We start from the raw sequence: 14,816 nt of genomic DNA, 5'->3' as shown, positions 1-14,816 counted from the left end.
CTGAGCCACCCAGGTGCCCCTGCCTTGGAAGGTTTTTAATGATAAGTGACTGTATAAGTTTTAAAAAGTTCAGTCTGGCTGCAAATGAACAGTTTGGAAGGGAGTTAAACTAAATGCATTGAGGCTGTTGAGGCTGTTGCACTAGTCCTCATGGGAGATGGTAGCCTGGATTAAGTTGATATTAGAGGTGATGAAGGAGAGTGAGTAGATTTAAGATATTATATTTATTTATTTATTAAGATTTTATTTATTTATTTGAGAGAGAGAATGAGAGACAGAGAGCATGAGAGGGAGGAGGGTCAGAGGGAGAAGCAGACTCCCTGCTGAGCAGGGAGCCCGATGTGGGGCTTGATCCTGGGACTCCAGGATCATGACCTGAGCCGAAGGCAGTTGCTTAACCAACTGAGCCACTCAGGCACCCCGATTTAAGATATTTTAAAGGTAGAATTTATTGGACTTGGTTGATATGTAGTTAGGTATAAAAGAAGGAGTTATAAGAGGACTGTTTTCTGGTTTGAGCAACTGAGTGGCTACTGGGTCCACTTATTTAGATAAGGAATATTGGAACAGCTATAAATTTCAGGAGAAATCGTAAGTTCAGTTTTGGACATGTTTTGTGAAATTCATGAGGAGGGCCTAGGAGAGAACTCTGCTAAATGCCAACATTTTACGGTTAGGTGGGGGGGTGGGGAAGCAAAGCCTGATGAGTGGTAAGAAAAGCAGAAAACCTGAGAGTGTGGTATCCTAGAAGCCAAGGGAAACAATGTTTCAAGGAGGGGAGCAATGAGTTGCTGCCTCTTGCTTTTGTTATGCTGAACATTAGCAATATTTCTAATCTGTGTTATTTACCCTTTGCGTTTCTCTAGTTTTGATGATCTTGCTGGATCTAATTGCACAGGGTAGTCCAGATTTGGATACTTCATAGTCACATATAAATAGGGTAACAAGGTAACTTTTTTTTGGTGTGAATTTCTAATGATTCATGAAAATAGCCAGTATGGTTTTAGGCATTTTGGATAAAAGTGCCTGTTGGCCAACATCTTTGACTAACCATCTCTGTTAATTCTGTGGTGATTGATTACAAGGACACTAGTTATCTTTTTAGTATAGCATGGCTAAGTTTTACTTAAATGTTTGAAGCACAGGGGTTCCTGGGTGGCTCAGTCGTTAAGCGTCTGCCTTTGGCTCAGGTCATGGTCACAGGGTCCTGGGATTGAGCCCCACATCGGGCTCCCTGCTTGGCGGGAAGCCTGCTTCTCCCTCTCCCACTCCCCCTGCTTGTGTTCCCTCTCTCACTGTGTCTCTGTCAAATAAAGAAATAAAATCTTAAAAAAAAAGTATGATGCACAAACACAATAATTAATTTGTTAATTTGTATGCGTATCTGAAATCTTAAATTATAATCACTTTGTATTAGTTAAGGTCCAAAACTGTCATTTCTGGGAGAATAATGCTGAAGCAACAAATTATGTATGAACACAAAGTCTAGCATATCAAGAATTTTAGAAATGGTGGTATGGGATAAATAGTTGTGTTATGAGCAGTATTCATTGTTTTTTTGTTTTTGTTTTTGGTCCATAGTAAAACTGTTTGGACCATGTACGTGACTCCCAAAATCTTACATTTCAGTTTTACAAATAGTTTATTCCCACTTGTCTAAGTGAGCCTTTCACATTCTAAATCTTGAGAGACTTTAGAGATCACTTTGTCCATGTAATATTGGATGATGTTTTTGAGACATGGTCATTCAGCTTCACTTCTATGTGTTTCAAGTCCCCAAATAGGAAATTTTACCTGTGCTTTCTGTGAACATTTCAGAATCTGCTGTATTGAAACCTTTGTTATCATATGCTGTTTTTTCTTTTTAGTAACTATAAAGTGATAAGATGAAGGTGGTATTTTTTTTTAAGATTTATTTATTTATTAGAGCATGCACAAGTTCAGCGGGGAGGGGCAGAAGGAGATGGAGATAGACAATGTCAAGCAGACTCCCTGCTGAGCGAGGAGCCCAGTCCCACAACCCTGAGATCATGACCTGAGCCGAAATCAAGAGTCAGAGGCTCTACTCACTGAACCACTGAGACGCCCTGATGGTGGTATCTTCTTCCTAAGTTCTTGTCATTTAATCATCCAGTTAATCATAGTTATTAGTATTAAGTGTAGAGTAGAAATTCTTATCATTGTGTTCTTTTTCCTCTGGAAGTTGGGATAATCAGCGAGGCAAATCAAAAAGCTGTCAAATGTTTTGCTGTAGCAGAGCAGCAGTACCTCTCCTTCATCAGAAACTTTATCTTAAGTGGGAGGGAGACTTAGGATAAGAACTGAGTATAGTACTCACCCATGGGGAAGGAAACGTGAGCTACTTGAATAGCCACAGTTGGATGGGTAGAGCCTGGGAGTAGAGCTTGGAGGAGGGTTTGGATCCCCAGGCCTCTCTGGATCTGGATAGTTAAAAGGGGAAGGAAAATGTGGATAGGAATGGAATAATTGAGGAGCATAGGGAAGAGATAATGATAGGTTTTTTCTTTAAAAAAAGATCTGAGGGGCGCCTGGGTGGGACATTGGGTTAAGCCTCCAACTCTTGGTTTTGGCTCAGGTTGTGACGTTGGGGTGTGAGATCAAGCCCTGCATCAGGCTCTGTGCTGAGTGAGGAGTCCGCTTGGGATTCTCTTTCCCTTTCCCTCTGCCCCTCCTACTTGTGTGCGCATGCTCTCTCTCAAATAAATAAATAAATCTTAGAGAGAGAGAGATAACTGAAATATTGAGATTGAATGCAGAGGGGCAAATTTCATTCCTCACTTTCCCCCAAAAAGGGAATAGGGAATATTGTAGTTTGAAGGGATATGATCATAGAGATGTTTTACAGTGTTTGCCACATGAAGAATAACCTGCTAGCTGCCCAGACAAGTCTTCATTAATTCAGCAAAGGTTTTGGAATCCCTTCTCTATGCTAGATTCTGTTCTCTTACCTTATCATCTGCTCTCCTCCCCTATTTTTTAATTTGTTATTTATTGATTGATTTTGAGGTAAAATTGGTGTATAACATTATATAAGTTTTAGGTGTACAACATTATGATTCGGTATTTGTATATACTAGAAGTAATCACCACCCTAAGTCTAGTTATTGTCCATCGCCATGCAGTTGATCCCTTTTACCCACCTCCCAACTCCCTTCTCTTCTGGTAACCACCAGTCTGTTCTCTGTATCTATGAGTTTGTTTTTGTTTTGTTTTATTTTTTAGATTCCACATGGAAGTCAAATCATACGGTATTTGTCTTTCTCTGACTTATTTCACTTAGCAAAATACCATCAAGTTTCATCCATATTGTTACAGATGGCAAGATTTCCTTCTTTTTTATGGCCAAGTAGTATTCCATTGCATAGATATACTACATCATCTTTATCTATTCATCAGTGGACACTTGGGTTGTTTCCATATCTTGGCTATTGTAAATACTTAAGTAAACATGGGGTGCATATATCTTTTTGAATTAATGTTTGAGAGCTTGGTTCAGATTCAAGCTCTGATTTTATTTGTGTGATCTAGGTCAAATCAGCCTTATCTGATCTGTGAAATTAATAAATTTAGGTGATTTTTACGATTTTGTATGTTTGATTTATATTTGTTTTAGTGTTTTATAGAGGCATACCTTGGAAATATTGCAGGTTTGGTTCCAGACCACTGCAGTAAAGCAAATATTGCAATAAAGCAAGTCAAATGAACTTTTTGGTTTCCCAGTGCATAAAAAAGTTATGTTTATACTATACCATAGTCTGTTCAATGTGCAATAGAATTATATGTAAAAAAAAAAAAAGTATATACCTTAATTAAAAAATACTTTGTTAAAAAATGCTAAATGCAGGGCGCCTGGGTGGCTCAGTCGTTGGGTGCCTGCCTTCGGCTCGGATCATGATCCCAGAGTCCTGTGATTGAGCCCCACATCGGGCTCCCTGCTTGGCGGGGGGCCTGCTTCTCCCTCTCTCATTTCCCCTGCTTGTGTTCCTGCTCTCGCTATCTCTCTCTCTCTGTCAAATAAAATCTTAAAAAAAAATGCTAAATGCATCATCTGAGCTTTTAGCAAGTTGTAATCACTGATCACAGATCACCATAACAAATATAATAATGAAAAAGAACTATTGTGAGAATTGCCAAAATGTGACACTGAGGTAGGAAGTGAGCAAAAGCTGTTAAAAAATAGCACCAATAGACTTGTTGGATGCAGGGCTGCTACAGACCTTCAATTTGTAAAAAAAAAAAAACAAAAAAAACCCACACTATTCGCAAAGCATAATAAAGTGAAGCACAATCAAATGAGGTATGCCTGGGGGCTCCTGGCTGGCTTAGTCAGTTGGAGTATGGAGTATGGAGACTCTTGATCTTGGGGTTTTAAGTTCAGGCCTCATGTTGAGTGTAGAGATAATAAATCTTAAAAAACAATGAGGTATGTCTATATTCAGTAGTTTTGCTTGCCAGTTGTTTAGTTAACATAGTTGCATAAAGTCAGAAGGTGTTTACGGAAACCTTTTTTTCCCCTCTCCAACAGATAAATCTATTTATTCTCAAGTAACGTAAAATACATGTAATCTTGTGTTCTGTAATGATGCCATTATGGCAGATTCTTCCCCTTGGCTCTCCTTTTATGGGAAAGACTTAAACTAATGATCTGTTTGTCTTCTTACACAGGATAAAATTACTCATTTTAGCTCAGGTTTTAGTTTCACTTTTATCTTCATTGAGGATTCTCATATATGTGTTTTTGCTTGTTTAAAGTAATTTACCTGAGGGACAATAGTTAAGCCTGGAGCTAGGTCTTTCAAACTGTATAGCCCTAGAATTTCTGGGGTGGTTGCCTCAGGTACTGCCCAGTGGGGTGCCCGTGGGTGAACTTGCCCTTTCCCCTTCTACCAACCCGTTCATTTTATCCTTTAAAAATATATATATATTGGTTTTTAAAAGATCATTTGAAAAAAGGATTTTTCTGTTTCAGAAAGTGTGCTAGTGGAAGTAAACTAGATACATAACTCATAGTAGTATGGTATTAAATGTTGGCAACTTGTCTTAAAAAATAATTTGGATGGAGACTCAAGGATCTTTATTAAGAATAAAGTGAATGTTGGGGCACCTGGGTGGCTCAGTTGTTAAGCTTCTGCCTTTGGCCCAGGTCACGATCCCAGGGTCCTAGGATCGAGCCCCAGATCGAGCTCCCTGCTCCACGGGAAGTCTGCTTCTCCTCCCACTCTCCCTGCTTGTGTTCCCTCTCTCGCTGTGTCTCTCTCTGTCAAATAAATAAATAAATCTTTTAAAAAATGAAAGAATAAAGTGAGTGTTAAGAGATAACATCTAGAGACATCAGGAATGTCCTGTTAAGTAGTACAGTTTTATTTCTAGGAGTCATTGAGCCAGGTCTGCCATAGACCTGTTCCATTTAGACATGGTAGACCTCTGTTTATGATGACAGTCTTGGTCTTTGGGACTGCTGGATTACACTGATGTACTTTTAAGCAAGGCTTTTGCTCTCAGGGTTCTTCGCTGTGTTACCAAGGTACTTCATTAGTTGAGGCTTTTGTGCTAATACGACTTCAGTTCAAGGGATGAACCCTTTATCTGTTGTTTTCTTCTGAGAATCACAGCCATACTCTCATTAGCCAAAATAGCAACTGTATGGACAAAGGCAACTTCTTCTTACTCTGTATTCTTACTGTTCTAACTGTTGTAATATACAGGAAAGTTACTTCTTTATATGAAGATGTAGAGGGTACGTGACATTTCAGAAATTTTTATAGTTATATCCTAAACAAAATATCTTAAACAAAATTTATTTTGTTGTTCTGCACCAAAGGTGGTTCTGGTACCTCTACTGTTTGTTTGGTTTAGATGTAGAGTGCTTTTCTAAAGCCTAGAAAGGAAAACCAGCTGTTATTACCATATGGTACAACTAGATCTTCAAAGCAGTGAAGCTAGAGAATTGGAATCTGTTTGGTATGTTTTTTCAAATTACTGTCATTTGTTAACTGATTTTGCCCTCCTATAATTTCACTCCATTCTTTACATCTTTACTATAGTGCCACTGAGGAAAACAAGAAAGAATTGCAGTAGAAATACTATAATCAAGATGAGAGACAAAATACTGTTGATCAGTAGAATCAGTATAGTGGTTAAATCTAAGAGTAGAAATACATTCCGAGTGCACGTAATGTTCTTTATACAGAGTATCTTCCTTGCCAAAGAAAATCTAAAGTTTATCTTTGATGACAGTGTGGTATATAGTAATAATAACAATAATAATAAAAATAAAATTAAACTTACTGAAAGAAACATACTCAAAGGAGACAGAGGTTAGCCTTATTCTTGAAAGTGGCTTAACCATTAAAAAGGAAATTTCTTATGGTGGTATTATAAAATTTTTAGTGAAAATTAAATAAGGTTATATTTTTATCTATTTTATTTGCATTTGTTCAGATTTTAAAAGATGACTTGTTTGCGGAGACTGATAATACATTAAGACTACTACAGCACTCAGCATGTATTAACTTGACTTTTTAAATCACATGCTTGAGATGCATTTGTGTTAATGGTAGAGCAAGATGCAGCAACCAAATACTGGAGTTCTAGTCCTAATTCTAGTCTTGTAACCTTGAGTCATACCCTTTGATAAAAATATTTATCATACCTCCTTTGCAGCTTTACTCTGAGGATAAGATATAGTAACATAGGTAAAAATGCTGTGAAAATCATTTACCTGTATACATTTGGGAAGAATGTTACAATCTCATTATCACCACAGTGTCACTATCTCAATTGGTTCTCTTGGAGCTTTTATCACTAAGAAGGATATTTCTGGTCACAAAATTTTATTTTATACTCCAGCTCTTTTGAATACAATGATTTTTAAAATCTACTTATTTATTTTTATTACGGCAAAGTAACGTGATTCATAGATTGTGACAGACTTGAATTCAATCTGGCTTCTTTCTACCATTTACCTGCCTTTCAGGCTCACTATTGTTCCATTCCCTCTTCTGTTGATACATGTTTTAGATGCAAATTAATGTTAATAAAAGCAGTGCATTTGGGGGATATGATCTAAGTTTGATTTTTTGTTTTACTATCTATACTGCTACTTGACTGTGCATGGATAATTGAGAACTGATTTTATATGTAGTTTAGTCCAATTTAAATCAGTACAGAGACTGTTTTGTACATGTGAGGTGATTTTCTTATGCTGTCAGTATCAGTGTTGGAAGGGACCTACTTCAGGTGTTTTTAAATTCTTTCTGTTATAACTTCCTTTTAGGGTTCCTAGGTGCTTAAACATTTTAAGTGATGTAAAACTATTTTTGCGGGGGTAGGGAGTGTAGGATAGATTGTTCTTATACTGAGTTTAAATGTCTTTCTGAAGCTTATACTCCCCTTTTTTGCATATAGAATATACTCTTGCTTATAATGGTTATAGGGTATAACAGTTTTGCTGAATAATAAATCTTGGATGATAAATATACTAAGCCCTTGGACATTTAGTGTTTTAGTCTGTTTAGTAAAGATGCTCTTTTTCAGATAGTATTTGTACAGTGAGTTAAAAGTATATATAATGATAAGTTAATGATTTTTCAAAATATTGTGATCCTTTAAAAAGTAATGTGTTTATTTATACCTGCATATATGATCAAGAATTTCCTGTCTGTTAGTTAGCAAAAGAAATTTTATGAAAAGACGGGATGTGCAGTAAGAATTCAGGCAGGATTCCTGTTTGTTTAGGGTAGTCTATTTTTAACTTTGCAGAATTCCCATTTAGAAGATATGTTTGACTTTTTGATTACTTGTGCCAGGAGATGGAAAACATAAGGCTCTAAGGATCCTTTTCCTAGTCTAGAGTCCTTGTCACAGCACCTGGGACATTTTAGGAGTTTTTTGGTGAGAGTTTTAGGCAAGTAGAAAATGAATACAGCCTCAAAATAAAAGAGTACCAAGATTGACATGAAGTTAAAAGGAAAATAGAAAATAGAAAAATTTGAAAAAGGGACAGAACTTTCTGAAGCTAATGAGTATACCCTGTTGACCCTTATTTACTTGAAAAATGAATTTTTTTCCTTTAAGATAAACTTTATTGAAGTATAATTTATATTTTTTTTAGTATATGTGCTGCTGAAGTGAGCACAAAGTATAATTTACATAAAATAATATACAGTTGGCTCTTGAACAATGCCCCAAGTTAGGGGCACCAACCCCTTGATGTAGTCAAAAATCTATGTACAACTTTTGACTCCTCCAAAACTCAACTACTGCTGTGGACTGGAGGCCTTATTGATTATATAAACAGTTGATGAACACATACTTTGTATGTCTTATGTATTATATACTGTATTCTTAAATAAGCAAGAGAAAAAATGTTATTAAGAAAACAGTACTGCACTGTATTTATGGGGAAAAAAATCCATGGGTAAGTGGACCCATGCACTTCAGATCTGTGTTATTGAAAGGTCAACTGTACTCATATCAAGTGTGTAGTATGAGTTAGGTTTTGACAAATGTATATATTTGTGTAACTGCCATTCAAATCAAGATATAGAACATGTCCCTTATAGCAAAAAAGTTCCTTCATCCCCCTTTGCTCTTTGTCTCTCTTCATCCCAGGCAACCACCGATCTGCTTTCTGTCACTGTAGATAGGTTATTGCCTATTCTAGAATTACATATCTATGGAATTATACTATATATATTCTTTTGTGTCTTCACAGAAGTACATATTTTTAGTAGTTTGACATTTTTTATTGCTGAGTAGTTTGCCATTGTATGAATAAGCCACGGTCTTTTTCTCTCTACTTGTTGATATTGACTGAAAAACTGATTTCCAGTTTTTGTATATTTTGAATGAAATTGCAATGGACATTTGTGTCCAATTTGTTTTGGTGGACTTATGTTTTATGTTTTCATTTCTCTTGGGGTAGAATTATGGGTTTTTATATGTTTAACTTTAAAAAAACTGTCAGTTTTCCAAAGTGCACCATTTTATACTCTACCAGCAATGTGTGACAGTTCAGTTACTGTACATCCTACTAACATTTGGGGGTTGCTAATTGAACACTTAGGTTCAGATTCATTGAGGAGAAATTGTGCTGTGTGCAGACTTTTATGACAATTATAAAAGAGACTTGATCTACTTTTAAGAGTTTAGTAATGATAGCTAATTAGTTGCCATTTATTTGGCAGCTCCTCTGTGCCAGGTGCTGTGTTAATGACTTTACATGCGTTATAAGCTGTCATTCTTACAAGACAGAATGTATAGTCTTTATTTAACAGATCGGAATCCTGGGCTATTAGATTTTAGGTGTAAGATTTGATTCATAGTTTGATTCTTATTTAGAATAGTTAGATTCTTTATTTAATTTCATCTCAATATTTTGGTTTTTCTCTTTCCCTTATAGAGGACCATTGAGAATGAGTATGATTTCAGCTAATATCATGTTCTTTTGGGTTCTCTCTCTCTTTTTTTTATTTTTTAATATTTTTATTTATTTTGACAGAGAGAGAGAGAGACAATGAGAGAGCGAACACAAGTAGGGGAGTGGGAGTGGGAGAAGCAGGCTTCCTGTCGAGCAGGGAGCCTGATGTGGGGCTCAATCCTAGGACCCTGGTATCATGACCTGAGCCGAAGGCAGACGCTTAATGACTGACCCACCCAGGTGCCCGGTCTTTGGCTTCTCAAATTGAGGATGGTCTAATGATAATTAGAAGAATTAGAAGCCCTAGGGAAAACATACAGGAGTTGAAAGGGGATGTGTGTGTATGTATACGTAAAAGAGCATGCATACTTGCTTTTCTGAAGGAGAGTCATTAATATAGGTGCCACTTTTTAAATGTATTGTTTAAGTTGTGTAAAGTAGGGGAAAATGGCAAAGCTGCAGAATTACTAAAGAGGGAAGACAGGTAGTGGTGAATAATAGTAATTGGGTCAAGAAGCTTGTTTTTATGTCCAAGCAACTTAGTTGCTGTTGGAATTGACTTGTTTTACCCCATATAGGAATCAGCCTATAAGCATTTAATTTTTAATATATCTTAGACAGTTACTGTTTAATTACATATAACTTAGATTTGTATCACAGCTACTAGGTTGAATTTTGGAGCAAAATTTTTATAAGAAAAATCTTGTAAAGTGTATTTCCAAGTAGACAAATGGTGTGAAACAGTTTATATTTTGCAGACTTTTTAATAAAAAAAAAATTTAAAATTGGGATCCTTTTAATTTCATTTTTTCCCTTTTCCACCCTGTTTTGCAGACATTTCAACCTACGAATGAAGAGGGATACATCCCTTTTCAGTGATGAATTTAAACTAGAAACATCAAATGAAGTACTTGATTATGATACCTCTCATATTTACACTGGACATATTTATGGTAAGTTGAATCTTAGAAGAATTCTTTTCTTTAGTTTTTTTCTACACAAAGAAACACATGTATTTTGAGCTATATGCATATATTTCAGAGAGGTGGGATAAATCCTGAGGAGATTTAAATATATCATGAAGGATAACAGTCTTTGAAGAATAAAGTAACCCTTGGACCGATCTCTATATGTATATATATATGTATATTTAATATTGGATTATGCAGTGCCTGGCTTTTGAAAGATACGTAGTTTTGATTCTCTCAGTACCTACAAACTGTTAGATTTTTTAAAAAGTTTTTAATTAATTTTCTGATCTTTCAAGCAAAACATTAGCTGTGTTTTATAAGAAGAGAGAAGAAACTTAAAGGGTAACTATAAAGATCATCTTAACAGCCAAAAATAATGTGACAAAGTCATTCATAAAAAATCCTTGCAGGGCCTTCCTGCCTCAGAATCTATTTGTTGTGTTCACAATTCTAACAAATTTCCCTTACTACAACTGATTAAGAAGGGACTGGGGGGATGGGGAGCACACTTAACCCAAGAGAAAGTTACATTTGACAGTTTAGTAGTGTGGAAAGAACAGTCAAAATCTTCTGGAGGTACTAGAGAGGGTCAAAATATTGTTATAACTGTATGTTAATAAATACTGAAGATGATTCTGTTATTAAGACAAAGTTAACTGAAAGTTAAATTTCATTTCTACATATTAGAGAGATTTCCACTCAAAATCATAACATTATGGAAAATTGTTTAAAAATGTTTGTAATTTTTTATTATGCCAGATAAATGAGGCATTCCTATACTTAGAATTTCTTACTTGTAGATGAAACTTCGTTAATAAATAAAAAGTTTTCTGTACTCTTGTAGTTCTGTAAACAAAGGAAAGTGTTTTTCCGTCAGTCTAGACCTTTAATATTGAACCATTATTCCTTTCATCATTTCTCTTTTTGGGCAAATAACTTTGTAGTGTCTGCCCTTCTTTGCTAGGTGATGGTCAAGAAAAGTACAAGACTAAATGAGTTTGCAGATAGAAATCATGTCATTTAAAATACCAGTGTCTTGGGTTCTTAGCATCAGTCCTTAGTTAATTCAGTCAATTAATTAATGTTAATTTATAATTTAGAAATTGTGGAAAGCCTGATACTTATTTTAATGAGAAAATTTTAACAGGTAAATTTAACTTTTAACATACCATCCTCCTACTTTCCACTTTTTTATGTCATTTGAAGGTTGACGCTCAGCTTTTCTTCGTGAATATCTCAAAATACCCTTTTTTTCCTGTATTTTCTTTCACTAGGGAAGTATAATTGTTGGGACAGTATTACAAATCCAATATCTTAAGAAGGATTGTTGGTATGCTTTTGTTCAAACTACTTCTGAAATAATTGGTACTTTCTTATTTAAAAAATGTATTTATAAAAAAAGGAAGCCAAAAGTTTCATGCAGATTATATCAGGTGGGAAAAGAACTTTTTTACTTATGGTAATTAGAGCAAAACCTCAGAAGATACTTTCTTTTCTTTCTTTTCTGTCTTTTTGTTTCTTAAATGCGGGGCTTGAACTAGTGATCCTGAGATCAAGACCTGAGCTGAGATCAAGAGTCAGATGCTAACTGACTGAGCCACCCAGGCACTCCTCAAAAGATACTTTAATATCTTTATTTTGGAAGTGCATATTTTATCAGTGGATCTGCTCACCTCTTTCTGAGCTTAAGTTAATTTAACAATAATTTATTGAATGTTGAATTCTTGCCAGGTACTGTGCTTAGATGCTGGGAATATGATTGTCAATGAGACAGATGTTCTGTTTTTCACTGTTGTTATCTAGTAATTTTATAGATTTTAACTAAGTACTAGTTGCTGTTCACATCTCGAATTCCTCTTGATATATTTTATGTGAAAATTTATTTCCCCAATAAATTTGTATTCAGGTTTTTAAAATATATTGGAATGCCTTTTTAAAGGAGAATGAATTTAACATTAACATGCAAATTAATTTTTCAAGTGTTTGTTGCTTTCATTAATAGGTGAAGAAGGAAGTTTTAGCCATGGGTCTGTTATTGATGGAAGATTTGAAGGATTCATCCAGACTCGTGGTGGCACGTTTTATGTTGAGCCAGCAGAGAGATATATTAAAGACCGAACTCTGCCCTTTCATTCTGTCATTTATCATGAAGATGATATTAGTAAGTACTTAAATTTTATCAAGTAGCTTTTTGCAAAAAGGCATATAAATAGTTAAAAGTATGTGGAGACATACGAAGCCTGAGCTGTTTTCTTTCCTAGCTATTAATCAGGCTAGAAAATAGTTTCACAGCCAAAGTCTCAATTTAACAAATAGTAGACCTATATAAAGAGGTAATTTCCTTGTCAGTCCATGCCAGTCCTACTTTGTTGATATGATACAACCAGTTCTATTTGAACTATGAGTCAACCAACTTTGATTGAATTGGAAATTCTATATTCTGATATCAGCCAGTCATTTAATGCTATAATGCCTTGGTGTGTGTGTGGTTTTCCTTCTAATGTAAATTTCAGGGTGGATATTTGTGTACTATTATGTAGTATTTAAGAAATATTTTAGATATTTTTGTAATTCTAAATCCTTGAGTATTTCTTTTTGGAATCTTGAAATAATGATTTTACTTCAGCTTGGTAAGACTCCAGGTTTATCATGATGGATTTTGTCCTCTATCCTGGTTTTTATATGATGGTAATTTGCTGGGGGAGTTCTTTTTCTGTGTTTTAAGAGTAGAAAGTGTACTTAGACTTTACCATTGTCCATATATTCACAGTCATCCAGTCACGAGAATGCTTTACTGAAATACCACAGAAATACATTCCTCTAATTTTATAATGCCTCTTGAATACTCATATTTTATTTTTGACTATAATTAGACTAGTCTTTCATTTTTTGCCTATTTTCCTAACTTGGCTCCTTCCTTCTGGCTTCATTTTCTGTTCTACAGCCAGAAATTTATTGTCAGTAATTTCATTCTCACTCCTAATAATGTACTGGAAAGCCTAACCATTTTGGCTTTTTGCTCCATCAGCTCTGACAGTTTCCATACTTCTTCAGTCTGTCCAACTGCTTGTTATCTCTGATGCTGGATTGCTATAGAAAATAGTATAATTATTCTCGATAGGATGCATTTATGATTTTAGCTACTTGCTAACTCATAAATTTTGTTTAATGCTACTTACCTATCTCTATATATACATATTTTTAATGCTCCTTGCCCTGTTTGATTCCTTTTCCAGTTTCCCCTCCTGGTGTTTCAGATTTTTCTCAAGCTCATGCTACAGTCCTTCTTCACAAGCAGGAATATGAATTCCATTGCCTTCCTTTCTTTCTGTCAACAGAATTACTATCTACTTGATTTGTATGTTACTTTGTAATTTTTTTAGTAATTTAATCTTCTTGCAGGTTTACCTTTCCTATCAGGGTGTGTAAGTTCTCCAAATGTGGCTTCTGTTTCTTTTGCTCCTTTAACATTGCAAATATTATTTAATCTCTGGAGCAGACTCTATAGACACTTAATAAAATCTTGAAACATTTTCCTTATAATGTTTTCTCAAAATCAAACAAGACCTTATGGGAAAGGAGGGAGAGGAGGAGAGTAATGGACAGATTTTGAACTCCTGTTTTTACTTGTATTATAATCAAACTTTATCCTTTGCTTATTTATACTTCCCATAAGCACCCTATACTGTGTTTGTTCTGCCTTTTATGATTTCTGTTATTACATCTTCTCTCTCATTTCCTTCCTTCTCCTATCTACTTGTAAATAAGTTAAACATATTCTCCCTTTTTGCACTTTTATTTCTTCCTGTCCTATAATTGCATTTTTCCACTTCCCATCTTACAGTAACTTCCAAATATCTTCCTTTATGTCAGCCTTTCTTTTCCCTCAAAGATGATGAGTTAGCTTGGAGGTTCAGTGACATTGGATGTGACTAAGTTTTCTATTCCTTTTGGCATTTAACTTTACCATTGATTTCAGCTCTTATTTTTTACTTGTCCAATTAAAATGTATGTTCATTAAAAAAATGTTCATGCTAAGGAGGCCTTTTCTTGTTATTATTATTTACTTAATAATAGCTTAAAAATAGTAATGTTTAGAGTGATTTTGTTTGTAATTTTTTGCCATCCATTTGAAAATGTAAAAACTTTCCTTCGCTTGAAGGGCAAACCAAACAACTCAGTTGTTCAGCAGGCTGTAGTTTGCTTACCCCTCCCTCTTCTAGAGGATGGACAGATTACTTACTTTTTTTTTTTAATTTTATTATGTTATCTTAATCACCATACATTACATCGTTAGTTTTTGATGTGTAGTGTTCCATGATTCATTGTTTGCGTATAACACCCAGTGCTCCATTCAATACGTGCCCTCTTTAATACCCATCACCAGGCTAACCCATCCCCCC

At 35.1% G+C, this 14,816-nt stretch overlaps 1 protein-coding gene across 2 annotated transcripts in view; it reads left to right on the top strand.

The window, feature by feature from the left end:
• The window catches only part of ADAM10 (ADAM metallopeptidase domain 10), a 133,300-nt gene that overhangs the window by 43,932 nt on the left and 74,552 nt on the right, over positions 1 to 14,816 (top strand). For both annotated transcript variants that reach the window (XM_025883568.2, XM_025883567.1), the window contains 2 exons: positions 10,277 to 10,395; positions 12,416 to 12,574. In XM_025883568.2, coding sequence (XP_025739353.1) covers positions 10,277 to 10,395; positions 12,416 to 12,574 — 278 coding nt within the window. The remainder of the gene's footprint in view (positions 1 to 10,276; positions 10,396 to 12,415; positions 12,575 to 14,816) is intronic.

Source organism: Callorhinus ursinus, unplaced genomic scaffold (genome assembly GCF_003265705.2).
Source record: "Callorhinus ursinus isolate GAN/ISIS: 27379988/994484 unplaced genomic scaffold, GSC_fseal_2.0 scaffold25, whole genome shotgun sequence".
NCBI classification, from domain to species: domain Eukaryota; kingdom Metazoa; phylum Chordata; class Mammalia; order Carnivora; family Otariidae; genus Callorhinus; species Callorhinus ursinus.
The sequence above is the reverse complement of the archived record's forward strand: the minus strand, read 5'-3'. Positions and strand labels throughout refer to the sequence as shown.